This window comes from Ambystoma mexicanum, chromosome 3q (genome assembly GCF_040938575.1).
Source record: "Ambystoma mexicanum isolate Mex_15411 chromosome 3q, UKY_AmexF1_1, whole genome shotgun sequence".
NCBI lineage: Eukaryota > Metazoa > Chordata > Amphibia > Caudata > Ambystomatidae > Ambystoma > Ambystoma mexicanum.
The window spans coordinates 1,254,499,924-1,254,519,752 of NC_090926.1; the positions used below are offsets into that span (position 1 = coordinate 1,254,499,924).

General features: G+C 48.0%; 1 protein-coding gene across 8 annotated transcripts in view; it reads right to left on the reverse strand.

The window, feature by feature from the left end:
• Positions 1–4,303: 4,303 nt before the first annotated feature.
• The window catches only part of C3QH19orf38 (chromosome 3q C19orf38 homolog), a 415,371-nt gene continuing 399,845 nt past the window's right edge, over positions 4,304–19,829 (reverse strand). For all 8 annotated transcript variants that reach the window (XM_069604266.1, XM_069604260.1, XM_069604264.1 and 5 more), the window contains 2 exons: positions 18,378–18,415; positions 4,304–5,764 (listed from right to left, as the gene is read on the reverse strand). In XM_069604266.1, the coding sequence (XP_069460367.1) occupies positions 5,542–5,764; positions 18,378–18,415 (261 nt within the window). In that variant the 3' untranslated portion in view covers positions 4,304–5,541. The remainder of the gene's footprint in view (positions 5,765–18,377; positions 18,416–19,829) is intronic.

Here is a 19,829-nt window from a genome sequence, read left to right on the forward strand (position 1 = left end):
TGATCCTTCCGGAAAACATCTTGGAATTTTAGGTATTCAGGAGGTAACTGGGGAGCCTCAGAGGAAATTGCTGCCAGTGCAACACCAGGTCGAGGGTGACAAGTAGAGACACACTCTGGAAACTGAACCGTTCTTGCTCGCCAATCGATCTGAGGATTGTGCTTCTCTAACCAAGGAATTCCTAGAATAATCTGGAACTGAGGGGCCTTGATCACATCGAACACGATCTTCTCATGGTGTCCATCTTCACTTACTAGCGTCACTTCTTGGGTGGTATGCGTTACTGGTCCGGAGGCTATCTCCGTACCATCCACCGTAGTAATGACGTCCTTTACAGCCTTTGGACAAAGAGTCAGATTCATCCTCAAAACCATTTCATGATCCACATAATTGCCGATGGCACCGCTGTCGACGTAAGCTTCAATCGCATGTAATCGATCCGGATGTTCAGGGCTAATGAGGACCATAGGTATCACGAAATGCGAGGTCACGGAACTGGTTTTAACGCTCGGCAAGAGGACCTCTATTCTTGTCGGGCGAGGTCGTTTCCCTGCTCAGAGTTTGTGACCCTGGTAACTGCGGCTCCTACTGCCTTCTTGGCTGGTTTCACCGGACAGTCTCGAAGAAAGTGCCCGAGTTTCCGCAATAGAGGCATAATTGCAGCTGTTTTCTCCTTTCCCGCTCCTTTTGTGTTAGTGGTCCTTTCAGGCCCCCTATTTGCATGGGTTCCCCGGAGTCTACTCCTTTGGTAGGAGTTGGTGGTTTGGAAAATACTCGAGCATCAGACTTGGAACGATCGGCCTTCCTGTTCTGCAGTCTGTGGTCAATTTGAACGACTAAGTCAATATAGTCCGAACAGTCTTGCGGGGGATTCACTACTTGGGCTAACACATCTTTGAGCTCTCCACGTAGACCTCTATAAAACAGCGTAATCCTTTTGTCCTCAGGCCATCGAGTTTCCACTATCAGTCTGTTGAAAGACGCAATATAAGCCAAAAGGTCTTGATTACCCTGTCGCAATGAAAGGAGCTCATTGTCCAAGGCCTGCCCCTGTGAATGTCTTGCAAACAGTTTTTCCATACTGAGCTGAAAAGCTTGAAAATCATGGAGAACCGGATCATCTTGATTAACTAGAGGGATCGACCAGTCTGCCGCATTGCCACTAAGGTACGAAAGCACGAAAGCTACCTTAGCTTGATCAGTTGGAAAGGCTGCTGGCCGGCATAAGAAGTGCAACCGGCACTGATTAATAAATACTGCAAACCTCTTTGGGTCACCAGAAAATCGTTCGGGCGGAGCCAGAGGTACATTCCCAGGTAGGTTGATCTGCACTGGGTTCGTAGAGGATGTTGAAGGAAGATTTGCCCCTGATGCGGGTAACGGAGTTTGTCCGGCTTGTGACTGTAGCAATTGTCTAGCGAGATCGTCTGTTCGCTCCTTGGAAATAATCAGTTCCCTTCTTAGAGCATTCGTTTCCTGACGGGCTGCATGCACTTCTGCTCTTAGTTCCCCAAGTAACTGGGCTAGCTGGTCGGTATCCGAGGTTTCCATAGCGCCTGGGTGGGAGTTTTGCGGTAGGCTTTGTGTTCTGTAACGCTCACCTGATTCCCGCAGAGGCGCCGGTCTTGACTGGGTGAATGCCGTATCTTCAAAGGTGATGTGTAACACACGGTTGGCTCTTTGGGCTGGACCTCTGTGCACTGTATGTCTGACTCGAAGAGTAAGATGTCTGCAGATAGAAAATATGGGATTAATGAACTGGGGTTATTGGGTGCCTCTCTCCTCTTCCCTTTCTCTTCTCCTGTAGAACCCCAAAGGTTAACGCCCTCACCTTAGGTAAGTGAACGCCGAGCTCTCCATCTGCCTCGGGGCAGGGTGCCGTAACCAGTTTCTTCACTGGATAAGGGTGCAGGCCTCTTGACCTCAGAGGACTGCTGTCCGTCGTTAACTGCACGAACGGTAAGTTCTGGGCACTTCAAATGTCTTAAAAGTCTTTTGTAATGATATCTCTTGTTTTGCAGGGTTCCGGCGATGGCGGATGGCGGGCTGATGAGAGTTGAGGATCGAACCCGCGTGAGGAATAGAAGCGCCTGGAAGCACGTAAGTAAGCGCTTGTAGCCTGCTTCACGATGCGCACTAACTGTCCCTTTTATCTTGCAGGTACAAGTTCGGAGCTTTAGAGAAGCTGAAGGGTGCTGGAATACCCACTGGATTTGGCGTGGGAAGGAGTAATGGCACGTGAGTAATAAAGTTGCCCAATGTCTTTAAACGCACTTTCTTTTGTCTTTCAGATGCGGGATGCAGCGCCGAAGGCCTCCGGAGTGTGCGAAGAGCTGGTAAGCTTTTGTCTTTCAGATGCCGGAATGCAGTGCGAAGACCTCCGGAGCATGCGAAGAGTAGGTAAGCCTTTGTCTTTCAGATGCCGGAATGCAGCACGAGGCGTTGGTGACAGCCGATGGACCAGGTAAGAGATGCGCTGCCACTGAAGACCGTAGTGCTAACCTGTTCTTTCTTTGTCTTTACAGGTGCTGCTGAAGACTGGATTCCAGGATGGTAAGCCTTTGTTCCCTTAGGCCCAGGATCAGAAGCAGAAGACACGATGAGCGTTCTGCTGCAGAGAATGCAGAATAACACAAAGCAAGATTCATCCATCGGGTGTGGTTTAAATAGCCTCCTGTAGTGCTTAGGTGTCTCCTTCCACAGCCACGCCTAGGTAAGAAAAGAGTTCCTGCTTTCCAGAAGAGTTCCAGTGTTCTGAACCTAGGGAGTGGCTCCTGCCCCACCCAACAGGAAAAGTAGTCCCAAACAGAAGAGGATCAGGGGTTCAACTGGCAGGTAAGTAAGCAGCATGGTCTGCTGCAGGTAAGTCCACCCAAGCATTATGAGCCCGGCGCTTCCAGCGCTGGGACTGGGCATCTTTATGAGCCTGGTGCCACTGGCGCCAGGACAGGGTCCAAAAGGTCCCAATTGGGACTGGCTGGCACTCGGAACCGGGACTATGGGTCTGCTTCCAAGGGAGTCGGGCAAGTCCTGATCTTTTGGAAGCAGAGATCATGACAGCTGATCTGTCTGCTTCGGCACTGCACACCTGGTTTACCCTCTGATTATGGGCCCAGCTCCCTGCCCACCCAGCCACACACCTGAACTTCCTCTTGGCAACCCTTGCACCTGGGTCTGTATCTGTAGCCATACAGTCCCCTTACCTGCACATATCAGAAACCCCTTTTCTGCGATCTAAACCTGCACTTGCCACCTTTCTGGCTGCACTATCTTTTGTTGTTTTTATCCCTTGCTCAGCACTTTCCATTTCTCCCATCTCCCTTGCACTTCCCCCTTCTCTCTCCCCTGCACCTGCGCATTCTCAATGTCACTGGACCTAGTAAGATCGTTGTTTTGTCCTCCCTTGTTCCCCTCCCTTGCCTCGTTGTGCTCTGAAACACTTGTGTATGAGCACGATACAATACAAATATCATATCATATCCTGGAGTCCCAAAGCTACCTCACTGTGAAACACAGCATCTCTGGAGGCCTGTGATCCACCAGACGTAAGGAGAGGTGCACACTTGAATTACAACAGTGCAGGAAGGAAAGAACCAGAAGACAGGCCTTCTCTGTCTATGCCACAAGACTCTTGAACCTGTTCTCCGTCAACATCAGACTTGCCCCATCACTTCCACATTTCAGGATAGAGCTCAACTCCAGACCTTAACACCTAGGTCCACACACCCTGCACCCCCATCCTACCTATCTGCTCCCCACTGCCCCCCCTCTATTTGCTAGTAGATCCCTTGCTGCCCATTTCCCACCCTTATCCTCCCCTGCTAGCTCCCTGCTCCTTTTTTTCTCTGCTTCCCTCACTGTGCTCTTTCCCCTATGATTGTAAAGTGCTCCATTGCTTCCCAAAGCTATGTCCACCCTCAATAAATACCCTAATAATACTAATAATAATGATCATAATAATAATATGCTACTCCCTAAAAGATCAATAACATATAGACAGGAGGAGATATGTAGAGATATTCCAATCGCGCATCTGTTTGTAAACTTTGTACCAAGACCCTTTAGAGAAAATGAGGAATGGCCTAGCTTTCCTCCCAGGGGAGTGGCTGTCCTGCAGATCTCTGATCTCACACGCAAAGAAGATCACCTCAGTTGACACACATGACACCGGTGGAAAACAAAGTGATGGAGAATGAAGATTCCTTTCCAAGATTAAGAGATTTAGACCTACCTGGCATTTCAAACAATCTACTACGAAAAAACACATTGGCTAAATGATGGTCCGATAATTTAGACATACAAATTGATCATGAAGACGTTTATTCCTTGTTTTCAATGATCAATCGTGTCTCCTTTAACATAAAGAACAGGGAAATACAATTTAAAATTATACAGCACATTTGCTACACACCTTGTAAAATGTTTACCATGGGCTTATGGACTGACTCTTACTTCTGGTGGGACTGTGAGCAGATGATGGCGCTTGGTCACATGCTTTGGGCCGGCCCTCTCTTACTCCCTGTCTGGAGAGGTGTGTTGTCTAATATAAACAGGGATGCATGGGAGTACACCTGAGTGTGGCAAGTGTATGATGAAGCCCCAAGGGTAATGATTACACATATCATGCTTTTTACAGCCCGCAAGGTGATCTTGTCCAATTGGAAAGCTAAATCCCCACCAAAATTGCACAACTGGAGGACTCGCTTAGCAAATACCAGTCCTGGGTTGGGTGAATCGGCCTAGAAAATGGTCTAGGACTTGTTCGGAAATCGAACATAGCCTGTCTGGCATTGAATCCATACTGTACGTCTTTGATGTGGTCGGCGTCCACTGATAGCACTGGGCATATATCAGCACTTTGTGACAGCGAACAGCCGCTGTCATATTAAGTAGAGATATTGACCATATATCGGTAGTATGATATATCTTGGATGGGCATCAAATATAACAGTGGATAATCCTTATGCACCTCTTACCCATTAGCCCTTGACTGTGCCCTTGGCTTTTCTAATCCTGGTCTAAATCCTTCTCATTTATGAGATGTCTTCGATAAATGAACCGACTGTATCTTTAATGCAATAAGATTAGCACTGTGACAAGGTTTCCATATTGTATGTATTGTTTGTAAGGTTATTTCTTTTCCAGGGGTTATTACCCAACTCACTGGTCCGTATTTACCGTATCAATCTTTGAAAGATGAAAACGTGAGTTGGTACTTGGATCTGCAAGGTTATACACAGATCTATGAAGCAGGCTCTCAACCCATAGATGACCTAGGATGCTACCAATTTATGTCACTTGCATGTCACTTGCCTTACAATCCTTCCCCAGGAGTCATCATCATTTGGGACCTTGTACAATGTGCACTATTAGAATAGGCTGCATACTCATGGGTATTTTTTGGTAATCACAAAAGAAAATGTACAGTGCAGGTTACCAATTTTCACATTTGTTATGAAGAAAATCAACTATTTCCATTTACAAACATGACTGTCAATGCCAGCCACCATCATTGAAGATGGGGTACTTTCGTTTTGAAATTTAACTGCAGGCGACAGAAGGCCTTGGCTCTTCAGATAGACACAATCTCAGAACATAATTATGATGTGGCAGGCAAGAGTCAATAATCCAAGCAGAGCATCTGGCATCAGGTCCTGAATGTGCTGAAATGTGAGCTGGAGGGTAGACGCTTCCTTGCTGCGTGATCTGCCTCCAGAAGGTCCGCTGGGTCTTGAGGGCAGGGAAGCTCCTGCCCGTCTGATTCCTACCCAGGAGAAAAATAAGATACGACAATGGGCTCGATTATGTCTTGTTAAAAGATGGTTGGTACATTACGTGCAGCTTGCCCACCTCATCACACCATCCTTCAGTGTGGGCCAACCATAATAGGTAAGCATTTCTGTAAGAGTCCTAGAAAGACAGGAAGCTATTGGCCTTCTCTGACATCCTCCTCCCATGGGGGACGTTATGCTATGCTACCAGCATCCGTATAGATTGGCCACTGAGAAGAGACTGAGGCCACGTGCCAACTGAGAACCTCAAGTTATTTCACACAGATTACAAGTGTAACTATCAAAGACCTCTTGCATCTAGCCATGCTTAATGCTTGCTCTGCCTTCAAACAGCTGCCAATATCTGCCTCCTTAAAATTCTTGACCTCAATATCTTTGCTCTTACCGAGACATGGTTCAAGTCCAGCTCAGTCACTGTTTTTTACTCCTTTCTCCCTGATGGCTATACGATCATTTCCAAGCCTCGGCCTGACCGTGCAGGCGGTGGGGCTGTTCTGATCTTCCCTGAGTGGGTTCCTTCTTCCCTCATACCAACCCAGCCGTACCCTTCCTTCGAGAGCCTCATCTGCAAGCTGGTCATCTCTCCCACCTCCTCTCTGACCATTGCCACTATCTACAGGCCACCTGGCTCTACTACCCTGTTCCTCTTTGGATGGGCGAATTTCTTCTCTACTCAGAACCACCTCTAAACTCTTTCGCATCGGCGATTTCAATGTCCACCTTGACTCGTCCACCACAGCATGGACTCTCTTCCGTGATCTCTGTACATCGCTCTCCCTCTTCTACTTTCTGGTGCTACCCACTCGGCTGGACACACTCTTGATGCCTTCATCCACACAGTTCTTTCACAACCCCCCCAATCATCACCCCACTATAATGGTCAGATCATTCTCTCCTCTCCACACACCTGGGTCCTATCGAGCCGCTGACTTCAACTCCTCCAGCCCTGCCCAACTCCTTCATGAACATCTATCTGATGAAACGAGTGTCAGCTGCTGCCTTCGTATCTACCTTCATCCCTCCCACGCCGCCACTGCAGACTCTACCTCTGACTCTGCTCTCAGCAACCTCCTTCTTGCCATCACTAATACCCGTAACATTCTTGCCCCACTCATTAGGATCTGCCTGAAAACATGCCTCCAAGCGTAAGACCTGGTTTGAATCCGAACATGCAGCATTGAAACGCAAGTGCAGAGCTGTGGAACGGAAGTGGCAGACCTCAGGCTCACCCTCTGATAAACTGGCCTGTCGTCTCCTCCAAAGGCAATACAGACTCTCCATTTACACTGAGAAAAGGGCCCACATCCAGGCTTGCGTCTCTGGTGCATTCAACACATGGCTGAACTCTTTAAAATCTGCAGGGAACTAGCCACCCCTTCCGCAGGCTCCTCCCCACCTCTTCCCACCCAGGCCCTCTGCGATGCACTAGCCACACACTTCAATTAAAAAACTCTGGACATCCTGGGCACCCTTGCATCCCTCTCCCCCTCCTCTTACCCTACCCCCTGCCTCCTAAAGCCTCCCATCCTCCCTCTGTCTCTCTCTCTCCTCCTTCTCTCCTAGCACACCTGACAAGGTCACCAGAGTTTTCTGCTCCATGAAGGTCTAATTCGAACAGGTTTCCCCTGCTCCTCCAGAACCATTAAGGACAATATTTGCTCTCTTGCCCCTGCACTCGCTGATTTCTGCAACCAATCTTTTTCTACTGGATGTTTCCCCTCCTCCCTCAAGCACTCCCTTGTGTGCCCCGTCCTGAAAAAACCTTTTGCAGACCTGTCCTGTCCAGCCAACTACCGCCCCATATCTATCACCTCATGTTTGGGAAACTCTTGGAGAAACTGGTCTTCTCCTAACTGACCCAGAACACTGAACTTGTTGGATGCCTCCACGACCATCAGTCTGGATTCTGAGCATCCAGAGGCACAGAAGCTGCAATTTTAAACACCCATGAGGAACTGCTAGCATCTCTTGATTCCAACTGTCCAGCTGTTCTCATTCTACTTGATCTCTCCTCTGCTTTTGAGATGGTCAACCATGCCACCATCATAAAGCTTCTCCACGAAACCCTAGTCATCTTGGAGCAGACACTGGACTGGCCGACCTCCTTCCTCAGTGACCGTCTGTCCCAGGTTACTCTAGGCTGTTTTACTCTCCCACCTCTCTCCCCACCTGTGGGGTCCTCTAGGGCTCCAACCCTTCTCCCTGGCTCTTTAACACCTATCTTGCTCTGCTTGCACACCTCATTTCCACCTTCTCCCCAAACCTCCAGTGCTATGCAGATGCTACACAACTCTTCTTCAAACTTCCCTCTGACTCTCTCCTTACTTCCTCCATCATTCCTGACTGCCCATCAGCCATCCAGTCCTGGTGTACTTTCAATGATCTCTGCCTTAATGCCAGCAAGACTGAGATCCTTCCTATTGGGACTCCTGCTGCCTCTTTCTGCCCCTCACTCTGGCCATCTTCTATGGGCTCTCCCTCATCTAAAGCCAGATACCTTGGAGTCATCTTCGACTCCTCTCTTTCCTTCCTCCCTCAGATTCAGGACCTTGCCAAGAAGGCCCACTTACAACTCCACCTCCTAAAAGGAATTCTTCCTTTCCTCACTTTCCCCCAGAAGCTCAATGACTTTAGAGCTCTGGTTCTCTCTAGGCTAGACTACTGCAATAGCTGTTTCCTCAATCTACCCTCTTCCTTTCTACGACCTCTCTACCTAATCCAGAATAGGTTAGCAAGACTTATTCCTAGCCTCAAGCCCAGAGACTGCACCTATCCAGCCCTAAAATCTCTCCACTGGCTCCCGGCTGCTGCAAGGAACAAATGCAAATCCCTCTTCATCATCCATAAGGCTGTCTGGGGTCAGGGACCACACTATGTACAACCTACTCTCACTAAGTACTCTCCCTCAGTTTATAGTGATAAAATCGAAAACAAAAAGGTCGAAAGTCAAAATATCGAAAAAAAAATGTGGAAAAAAAAGTTGCATTTTATTTTATTACGTTTTTTATTCGAAATGGGGGGGGAAACCCCCCTTTTTTATTTACTTTTTGTTTTACCCATATTTTTTTCCCGGACCCCAAAATAAATATATAATTAAAAAAAAGGAATTTGACTTTTTTTTCGACTTTTTTTTTTCTCGATATTATGACTTTCGATATTTTTGTTTCGAAATTTTGACTGCACACCCTCTCCCTCCAGATCTGTGCACCAACTCCTTGTGTGTCAAGCGCTTCACTAAACAGCGAGCTGGTGGACGATCTCTCTCCTCAGCAGGCTCGCTTCTATGGAACAGCCTCCCCATTCTTCTTCGTCTTGAGTCGGATCCCCTCATATTCCGTAGGCTCCTTAAGACATCCTTTGCACCTCCTGCTTCCCTTTCTCCCTCCTGTGCCAAACCCTGCTGTTGCTGAGATTGGTGACCAGGACCCTTGGGTGTCCTCTTGGGTCCTGGCCTCCCACACCCAATCGCCTCCAGACACTGTCCGCTCCCAGCACTTGCCTTGGCACCAACTGGCCGATGTCACCACTAGCTGCACTAACTTATTTATTGGCAGCTAACCCCTCTCACCTGCTCACGCCCTAGCACTTCTCTCTGGGTATACCTAGCACTTACCTCCCCCAACCCCACACCATCATCCCTTCCCTTCTCCCTGCACTTGCATGTTCTGAATGCTCACAAGGCCTAGTAGGTCCACCTCTATCTTTCATTGTTATATTTGATTTAATTCCCTTGTTCCCTCCCTGTTTCCCTGTGGGTGATTTGGAACACAATTTACTTGATGTATAAGCCTTACAAATGCACAGTAAAATAAATACATATATTGAAATCCAACCTCTGCCATAGCGCTGAAAAGCTTCGCAACCCAGACCAAACCACTGAGTGTGCGTTTCCCCGAAGAAATTGTACATGAAAGTTATGTCTCTGCCCCTTGACGCAGGGTGTGATCTGTGGTATACATTGTGTAAGTTAACGGAAGACAGAAGATTTCTTATGTGCTAAGCTTACATGTAATTGTAATTGTTTATTTATATAGTGCTTATACACTAATAGGAGTGCTTCAAAGCGCTTCAAGGCAGGACAGGAACAAGGGAATACAGTAATCATTTTTAGGCCTTAACGTTTCTAAATGATCAGACATAAAAACTAGCATACTAGGCCTGACAGCGTTTCTGCTAGTGCAAGTGAATGAAGTGTTACAGTCGCTAACATGCTAGGGAGGGGAGACAAAAAAAGGGGGGGACAAGACAAACAAACTCACTATTCCAAGTACCTTCAGATCATGTATGCGTACAGACAGGATGCAAGGAAGCAGGGATAGGAGAGGGGATAAGTGCCCCCAGTCCAGCGGGCCCTGGGTTAAGTGCAGAGAGGTTGCACACTCACGGAGTGTAACCTGAAAGTGCAGGAATGATGAACATAGTGCAATGGCCCGGAGGCAGGTGCAAGAGACTGGTGTAGGGCCTGGGACCCGTATGGCTCTGGAGGTGAACCAGACAACCAGTCAGCAGAACTGAGCTGAGTTAGGGAGGAGAAGAAGGAAAGAGGTTGAAGAGAGAGAACGTAGGTTAGCAGGGGAGTAGGAGAGAGGAGGAGGAAGAGAAGATGGAGGTCTTGAAGAGTTTCCACAATTTAAGGTGCTAAGGCTCATGACAGAATGAGGCAGGGAGGCTGTTCCAGAGGAAGACACCTGCAGAGGATAAAGATCTACCCCCAAATCTATGTTTGGAGAAACAGCTCACCCGCAAAGAGTTGTCACAGGTTTCCCCCCTTCTCACCTGTCTATGTTGCCTGATGTCCTCTTTGGGTGGAGTCTTCTTTCGTATGGTTCGGGACTTAAATAAGCCCATTCGGCCGTCCTCGGCTTCCAGATTACGTTCAGCTTTGATGTCCAGGATCACAGGAAAACTCTGGGAATATTCAAGAAGGAGTAGGGGGCAAGCGGAAGCGACGCAGGATTCCGGGAAGTTAGGAAAGAGGGAAGAAGTCGGGAGAAGGGAATCCAGGGGCCAGTGGATAGCAAGTAGCACTAGAGAAGTTTCGGAGCACACGTCCGATCACAGCTAGTAGCAGTGTTGAGACGCGCGAGGCCGCAAGGGTGTGGCTTCTTTATAGAGGACGCTGCATAGAACGTGAAGACTGGCGAGCAGCATTCTGATCTTGCCGCCATGTTGGTAGTATTATGGAGTGTAAGGCCCGACGTGTCAGGGACCAGGAGGTCCAGAAGGGGCGAGTTTGATGGTTCATGACAGCATGCCTCCTCCGGAAACTCGTTCCACCGGGTTTGCCCGGGTGTATCAGATGGAACCTTCTGAGTAACCTGGGGGTATTTAGATTTGAGGTAGGTTCCCAAGTGCGTTCACTGGGGGGATATCCTTTCCATTCCACCAGGTACTGGAGTTTGCCACGTCTATATCTAGAATCGCAAATCCTGGAGACCTCATACTCCAGTTGGTCATTGATGAGTACTGGTTTGGGCCGAAGGTTAGTTCGAGAAGTCTGAACATATGGCTTCATTAAGGACGTGTGAAAGACTGGGTGGATTTTCTTCAAGGAGTCTGGAAGCTTGAGTCGGTAGGCCACTGGGTTGATGATTTCCTTTATAAGGAATGGCCCATAATATAGAGGAGCCAATTTATTTGGTCGCAAATGCCGTGGTAGCAGTTTCGAGGACAGCCAAACCGTATCCCCTATTGTGTAGGAGGGGCTTGGTCTTCGTTTGGAGTCCGCATACAGTTTGGTCTGGGTCCTGGCCTTTTCTAATTGCTCTTTGGCTTCTCTTTGAACATTAATGAGCATTTCAACCCAGGAATCGACTGTTGGAACTGGTGTAGGATGAGGAAGGATAGAAGGTAGAACCGAAGGGTGGAGTCCTTGGCTACAGAAAAAGGGACTGGTCTTAATAGCAGAGTGTTCTGAATTATTATAGGCGAATTCAGCCACTGGTATTAAAAGGGACCAATCATCCTGGACCTTGGTAGCGAAGCAACGAAGTTATTGTTCCAAGGTTTGGTTTACGCGCTCTGTGGCTCCATTGGTTTGGGGATGATATCCTGAGGAAAGAGCGTGTTGGATTCCTAGTATTTGGCAAATATGTTTCCAGAACTGAGAAATGTATTGGGGCCCTCTGTCTGATATGATCTTGGAAGGAAGTCCATGAAGTCGGAATATATGTTCCAGGAAAATTTCAGCAAGTTCTGATGAGGATGGCAGTTTAAAGAGAGGTGTAAAATGGGCCACATGGGTGAACAAATCAATGGTGACCATGATGGTTGTGTATCCCCTGAAAGGTGGTAATTCCACAATGAAGTCTGTTGCTATGAATTCCCAAGGCCTTGTTGGAAGTGGAGGTTGCTGCAATAAACCCGCTGGTCTCTTGTTGCCATGTTTGTTTTGGTTACAGACAGAGCATGCCTGGATATACCTTTGTACATCAGCTTTCACTCCAGGCCACCAAAATTGCCTTTGTATTAATCGGAGGGAATTGGAAATACCACGATGCCCGGAGTAAAGAGTATCGTGGCAGAGATTTATTATCCTTTGCTGTAGTTTTAGTGTTGGGATGACCAAGGCATTGTCTTTGAACAAGTATCCATTTTTGCTTTTCAGTTTCCACTGGTTCTTGTCCGAGATATCTTTCCACAGTTCCGAGGATTGAGTCTGAATGCGGACTTCATCAAGGAGGCTGGTCGTCTGAGCTACAATTATTGTGTGGGGAAACATCTTGGGAAATGTTCAGTCATCAGGAGGTTCATAGTCAGGGCGCCGAGACAACGCATCAGCAATTACGTTTTGTGTTCCCGGAACATGGTGAATCTGGAACTGGTATTGGGCAAAGAAGAATGCCCAACGGGCCTGACGGCTGTTTCTGCATTCCAGGGCCTGTAACACTTGGAGATTTCGATGGTCCGTCCAGACCTGGACAGGATGTTTAGCTCCTAGAAGTAAATGATGCCACTCGGTGAAGGCTTGACGGATGGCTAGAAGTTCCTTTTCTAAGACTAAGTAATGAGTTTCACTGGAGGTCAATGTCCGTGAAAGATAGGCAATAGGATGTTCTAGCCCATCATCGAGTTCCTGTTTCAGAACTGCTCCGATGGCATAGTTAGAGGCATCTGTTTCCACTAGGAATGGTCGGTTTATATCAGGTTGAACCAGGATGGGGGCTTGCGTAAATTCTGTTTTCAGGCGTTGGAAGGCCTTCTCCTGGGCTGGGGTCGAATGATAGGGAGTATCTTTCTTCAACAAGGAGATGATCGGTTGAACAATCTCGGAGAAGGATGGTATAAACTTCCGATAGAAATTGGCCAAGCCCAGGAAAGATTGGATCTGTTTTACGGAGGTCGGAGTTGGCCAGGATAGTATGGCCTTAACCTTGGATTGATCCATGCCTATGCCATCTGGGCTAAGGACAAATCCTAGATAATGAACAGTGGAAACATGAAAAGGGCATTTCTCGGGTTTTGCTAGAAGCTTGTGTTCACGTAGCCGTTGTAACACTGATCTAACCTGTTCTTCATGCTTGAGAGGATCCTTTGAGAATATCAAAATATCGTCCAAGTAGACGATGACGAAAAGAAACAGCATATCCGAAAACACCTGGTCCATAAAGCGTTGGAAGATTGCCGGAGCATTAGAGAGTCCAAAGGGCATGACCAAGTATTCGTAATGAACAAAGGATGTTCTGGAGTCTGTCTTCCATTTGTCACCCTCTCTAATACGAATCAAGTGATAAGCACCCCTGAGATCCAATTTGGTGAATATTACGGCTCCTCTTACGGCTTCCAGGATATCTGAAATCAAGGGTAATGGATAACGATCCTTAAGGGTGCACTGATTAAGACCTCGATAATCAAGACAAGGTCTGAGTTCCTTGGTGTCTTTTTTAGGAACAAAAAATAATGAGGCTCCAGCCGGAGACTTCGATGGGCGTATGGTGCCGTTTTTTAGGTTAGTATCTAGGTATTCACGAAGGGCCTTTTTCTCTGGTTCAGACAGGATAAACATCCCTCCAAAGGGAATCACGGCTGAAGGTTCGGTTTTAATAGCACAGCCCTCAGGCCTATGGGGTGGTAGGGCTTGGACAATAGCAGAAGAGAACACATCGGCGTACTCCTGGTAGGTTTTAGGAACCTGGATGATGTTGGAGACCATAAGAGAATCTTGCTGAGTTGTTGAACGTTCTTCTGATGTTGTCGGTAAAGGATCCTGGAGCAGACAATGGGACATGCAAAATTCGGAACCTAGGAACAGGGAACCAGCTGTCCAATTGATGTATGGGTTGTGTTTTTGTAGCCAGGGCATTCCCAATACCATTGGGTAATGGGCAGATTTTATGATGTCAAACTTTATCCTTCCTCGGTGATGGTTTATAGCAAGCTCAATTTCCTTAGTCTGAAGGGATATGGGTCCAGAAGAAAGAGGTCTTCCATCAATTGCTTCTACAGGTTGCTGGACGTTCTGGGATTCGTAAGGAATATGATGTTTAAGGACCCATTTCTGATCTATGAATATTCCCATGGCCCCAAAGTCCACTAGTGCCAGAATGGGGTAGGATTCCTTCTTGGATGACGATAGAAAGGCCTGTAAGACTACCAGGGAGTTTTGTCCAGGAGAGTTCAAGGATGGTATTGATGTGGAGACTGCATCTCTCTCCCGAAACTGAGCTCCATCTAGGATCAGGAGCTGGCGTTTCCTGAACACCGTGGAGGGGCTAAGGGACATTCTCTGACTAAATGTTTGTCCGAGGCACAGTACATGCATAAGCCAGTATGGATCCTTCTCAGCCTTTCTTGAGGGGATATGGGTCCACGGAAGGCCCCTAGCTGCATGGGTTCGGGATTTGTAGGAACAGGAGAATCTTCGGATTTTGAAGGGCCCACAAGAGGATTTTTTTGGATGGTTGACTTGGTCTTCCTTTTCTCTGCCCTTCTTTCCTGGATGCGGAAGTCAATCTGTAGAGCAAGATCCATAAGTGCCTGGTAAGAACTAGGACGTGCTACTCTGGCTAATTCATCCTTAACATCCAGGGGCCAGGGGATAGCAAGTAGCACTAGAGAAGGTTCGGAGCACACGTCCGATCACAGCTAGTAGCAGCGTTGCGACGCGCAGGGCTGCGGGGGTGTGGCTTCTTTATAGAGGACGCTGCGTAGAACGTGTAGACTGGCGAGCAGCGTTCTGATCTTGCCGCCATGTTGGTAGTATTATGGAGTGTAAGGCTCGACGTGTCAGGGACCAGGAGGTCCAGAAGTGGCGAGTTTGATGGTTCATGACAAGAGTTGGAGGAGGATGAGCGGAGGACTCTTCAGAGGAAGAGAGCGTTGTAGGTAGTGTGGGCTCCGGCCCCAGAAAGCCTTGTGCATTATACAGAGGGTCTTGAACTTGTCCCTAGCAGCCACAGGGGGCCAATGAAGGGATTTTAGTGCCAGAGAGATGCAGTCCCTGGGCTTGAGGCCAATCATAAGTCTTGCGATTCTGTTCTGGATGAGTTGTGGAGAACGGAGAGTAGATGAAGGAAGATTGAGGAAGAAACAGTTGCAATAGTCCAGCCTAGAGAGAACCAGGGCTCTTGAGATGGTGAGCCTCTTGGGGAAAGTGAGGTGGTGCAACAGGTAGTTGGACTTTTTAGAGATGTCCCAGATGTGAGAAGAAAAGGAGAGAGTGGAGTCGAAGATGATCCCTAGAATTATTGCCTCGTTAGTAGGTGTGGGTGCCAGGCCAAAAGAGGCCGGCCAGAGTGAAATGACCCTTGAGGTTGAAAGGGAGGCCAGAATGAAAGTGGGAAAGTGGGAGCAGGGGTCCCAGTGAGGACGATCTCTGTCTTACTGGCATTCAGGCATTGATTGTTAGCAATAAATGAATTTCGGACAGACAGGGTTGAGCGAGGAGGAGGAGGAGGCCGGCAGTAACCTGAAAGAGAGCTGTGTGTCATCCACATAACACTGAAAGTTCCACCTGGGAAGGACGGTCAGAGGAAGGATGCGAGCCACGCAAAGCCCTCGTCTGTGATGCCCAGGGTATTCTGTAAACGGTAGATCAGGATGTTGTGGTTTACCGTATCGAAAGCAGACGAGAGGTCGAGGAAAATTAGGACAGAAGGAGAGTTAGAGTCAAGGTTTGAGAACAGGTCTTCGTGGGTGTTCAGAAGTGCAGTTTCTGTGCCCCTGGATGCTCTAAAGCCAGACTGATGGTCATAGAGACAACCAACAGATTCAGTGTGTAGGGTAAGCTGAGTGATAGCCAGCATTTCCAGAGGTTTACCCAGGAAAGGAGTGATGGAGATCGGACAATAGTTTGTCGGAATAGATTTGACGACGGAGTGTTTTTGGAGCAGAGGGTGCACAAGAGAGTGCTTGAGAGGATAGGGGAAACTCCTGTGGCTAAGGAGAGGTTACAGAGATTGTCCAAGGCTGGAGAGAGAGTGTCAATATTGTCCTTGATGGTTATGGAAGGGCAGGGATCCACCTGTTTGGAAGAGTCTTTCATAAACTGGACTTGTCTAGAAACCCCATCTGGAGTGACAGGGGAGAGGAAGAAGAGAAGAAGAGGGGGAGAGGTGGGGGCAGTTAAGTGGGGCCCAAGAGATGTTGGTGCATGAGTGGGTGTAGAAGAGAGAGGGGACAGGGTGTCCTGTGTTTTGGTGGTGAAGGGTGTAGGTTGGGTGGGTACAGTAAAGGATGCCGACGCAGTAGGGTTGGCCAGTTCCTTGCAGATTTTCAAGATTTCAGCCGTGTTGTTAGATGCTGCAGAGATACAGGCTTGAATATCGACTCTTTTCTTAGAGCGGACGCAGAGTCTATATTGTCTTTGAAAAAGGCGGCAGGCCAGTTTGTCAGAGGGTCAACCTGAAGATCCCCATTTCCATTCCGCTGCTCTGTACTTAAGTTTAAGGGCAGCCAGATCGGGGTCGTACCAAGAGTTGCACTTTTTGGCAGGCTTCAGTCAGTCCCTCATAACTGGGGCAAGAGATGGAACTGCGAAAGTTAGAGAGGGCGGTGTCAGGGTGGGAGTCAGCTGCAGGAGTAAAGGGAGGACAGTAGGTGGAGGCAAAGGCCAACACTGACACTCAGGACCTTGAAGGCAGGAGGGGGTGCAGGGTGTGCCAGTGCTAAAGGAGAAGAGAGCTTCAAGTGAGAGAAGAGAATGATCAGTCCAGGTGAGTGAGGTAGTGAGAGGAGTAGAGAGTGGGATGTCTGTGGAAATGCGGGCATCCAAGGTATGGCCAGCGGTGTGCGCTGAACCAGAAGGTAGAATGGAAAGAGAAAGGGAGTCGCATACGCTGCGGAAAGGTCCTGAAGAGTCAGGAGTGTCAAGATGGATGTTAAGATCTCCCAGCTAGGAGGAGTTGGGAAGAGAAGGAAAGGAGAGAAGAGGCCAGGTCAGCCCATTCCGAGAGGAAGAAGGTGGATTGGCCCAGTGGCCGAAAGAATGAGGTCAGAGTAAGAGAGGAGACAGTTGAGAGAGAGAGCCTGCAGACCAGACATTCAAAGGAGGGGAAGACCTGAGTGGGAACTATGGAAATAGGGATCCACTCAGGGAAGATCAGGGCTACTCCACCTCCTGGTCTGTTGGGCCTGGGCATAGAGAGGATTTTGTAGCCTTCAGGAAGAAGTGTGTCAAAACTCGTGCCACAGCTTTCCTTAAACCATGTCTCAGTAAGAGCAAAACATCAAGATCCAGGAGTTCAAGGAGGTGGAGTGCTTGACAGCGGAGCGAGAGTCTAGTGTGGAGACATGGAGCAGATTGCCACTTTTGAAGGACTTACGGGGGGGGGGATGCTGGGGACAGCGATCTCCCAGTAGGCGGCAAGAGTGCCTGAGAGATAGAGGTAGGAGGAGGCAAGGATGACAAGGATGCCAGTGGGGAGAAGGCAGGCAAGGGTGCCAGGACAGTGGTAGATGGCAATGGAGCTAGTGTGGGAGGGGCCGCAGAAGGCAAGGGAGTCCCAGATGCAGCCGTAGGAACAGGTGGCAAGGGAGCCCATGAGGAAGAAAGAGGAAAGTTGATAAGGCGGGGAAGAAGCCTATCAAAATATAAAAGGTTGGGTTGAGGATCTTGTACCAGGATGATACCATTTCAATAGACATTTATGATGACCCTTGAGGTGGAAAGGGAGGCAAGAAGAACCGCCCAACGCGTGCCACCATTTATGTGTGAGGAAGAGTAAGGAGAAACCAGAGCGACCATATGGAGAGTCCAGAGGTCAGGAGAAGGAACGACAAAGAGGATGTCCGTGAGAGTCTCTCTGGTGGAAGCACTGACGTAGGTGTCAGCGATAGGTAGGCCTGGGTTGGAACCTAGTGTGTTCTTCTTGAGTTTCTTCCTGCCAGATTAAGTGAGATGTGTAGCAGTGTGTATGCATAAAAAAGCATAAGCGATCAGCCACAATCAATATATAGGGTTATTTGAGAAAACCCATTAGACATCTATCAATAAACATTCCAAAATAGTATAACAAATATTCATGTTTAAAAGTAAAATGGAATGTCGTGAAAATCACCACCAATGATGCTGCTACTCTACGGAGCCACCCTTGGCGTAGCCAGGTAGGTCGAGGGTAAATGGGGCACAATGTGAGAAAAACTTACCATGCAGACTTCAAACACAGAGCTAGTGTAGGCCAGATCTATAAGGGAAAGGGAGAGCCGTTTACTTGCTTGGTTTGATCATTTCTGAAGCACACAACACAATAAAACAATAGGTGTTTCACTCATCTGACTGGTACATGCTATGGATTTTTCAGGATGAGTGACTGAGTCGGTGATTGGTTGCCGGAGTAGGTGCATTAGCCCACTGCGGTCTCTTACCAGGATTAATGCGTCAAATGGATTCCTGCAATTGACCCATTGAGCTGTCTTACTCTGAGACTTTCTGCTTGCCATAGATCAGTGGTGTCTTCAAACTGTGGGGTCTGAAGGAAACCCGTGGGAGGCAGAGGGAGATTGGTAAAAGGCTCTTTAAGAAGGGATTATGGTGACTGCTTTTAATTGAAAATATAAGCATTGGATAGAAAATTGAAGCTATTTTATCTTCAGGGCGGACCCGGAAACAATATCTTTACTCAAGGGGGGCTCAGTATAAAAATGTTTGAATACCAGTGTAAATGAGGAGCACAAGCTTCAAGCCCGTGGCACTGAAGGCCACAGTCGCTCTGAGCAATGATGCTATCATATGCTCACAATTGCTATAGAAACAACTTCTCAAGAAGTAAAAACGTGTTGCTCAGCAAGATGGCCGTGCTTTGTTTCCTTTCCCACGTGCAGAGAAGTTGCCTTAAAAGGCGGCTCTGTGGAAACAGTGAGAGGAGAGTATGTACAATGTAGGGTCCCGGATGCTTTATCAAGTACTTCCAGGTCATGAACTATAAAAGGAGGGACTGACTGCCTACTTTCCCATTCCAACATGGAGTCAATGTTTGTTCTGGCTGCATCCTGCTGAATGCTGCGCTGCTATTCCTGACATTGTGGCGTTTCCTACATTGATAGTAAATTATTTGTCACTTTTGGAAAGTCGTAAAGATAACTGTTTATATTAGGAGCTGTCTCACAACATATTAGGCTGTTACTGCCAGTCAACTAGATGCTACCCTTCAACGAGGCTCGGGTTCAAATCAACTTCGGAAAATGCATAAGGTAAACACTTGAGGCGCCACACAAATGACCAATAAATAAATAAATAAATAAATAAGGTGCTCTCTGGACGTTTAATGTTTGAGTTGGTTATTGCTGTAGATGCAGTCTTATTGTTTTGCAGGGGGAGACTCTGAGAGGGTCTGAGCGCCAGCACGACTCAGAAGATTACAAGCAGCTGCTTGTGCAAGCCTAGTGGAAGGCTGGTAGACATCTTATATCAATGGCCCATCCTCTTTCATGTGCCCGAGCCCTGACTATCACAAGGACTGGAGCCCGAGACCTACAGGCAGCATACACATCAATTCCCTGCAGTAGACACATTAACCCACTAAGCTATCTGATCAGCACTTGAATTTGTAACCTGAGTGTTGCGCACAGAGACATCTGAAGCCTGCGCTCAACCGACTG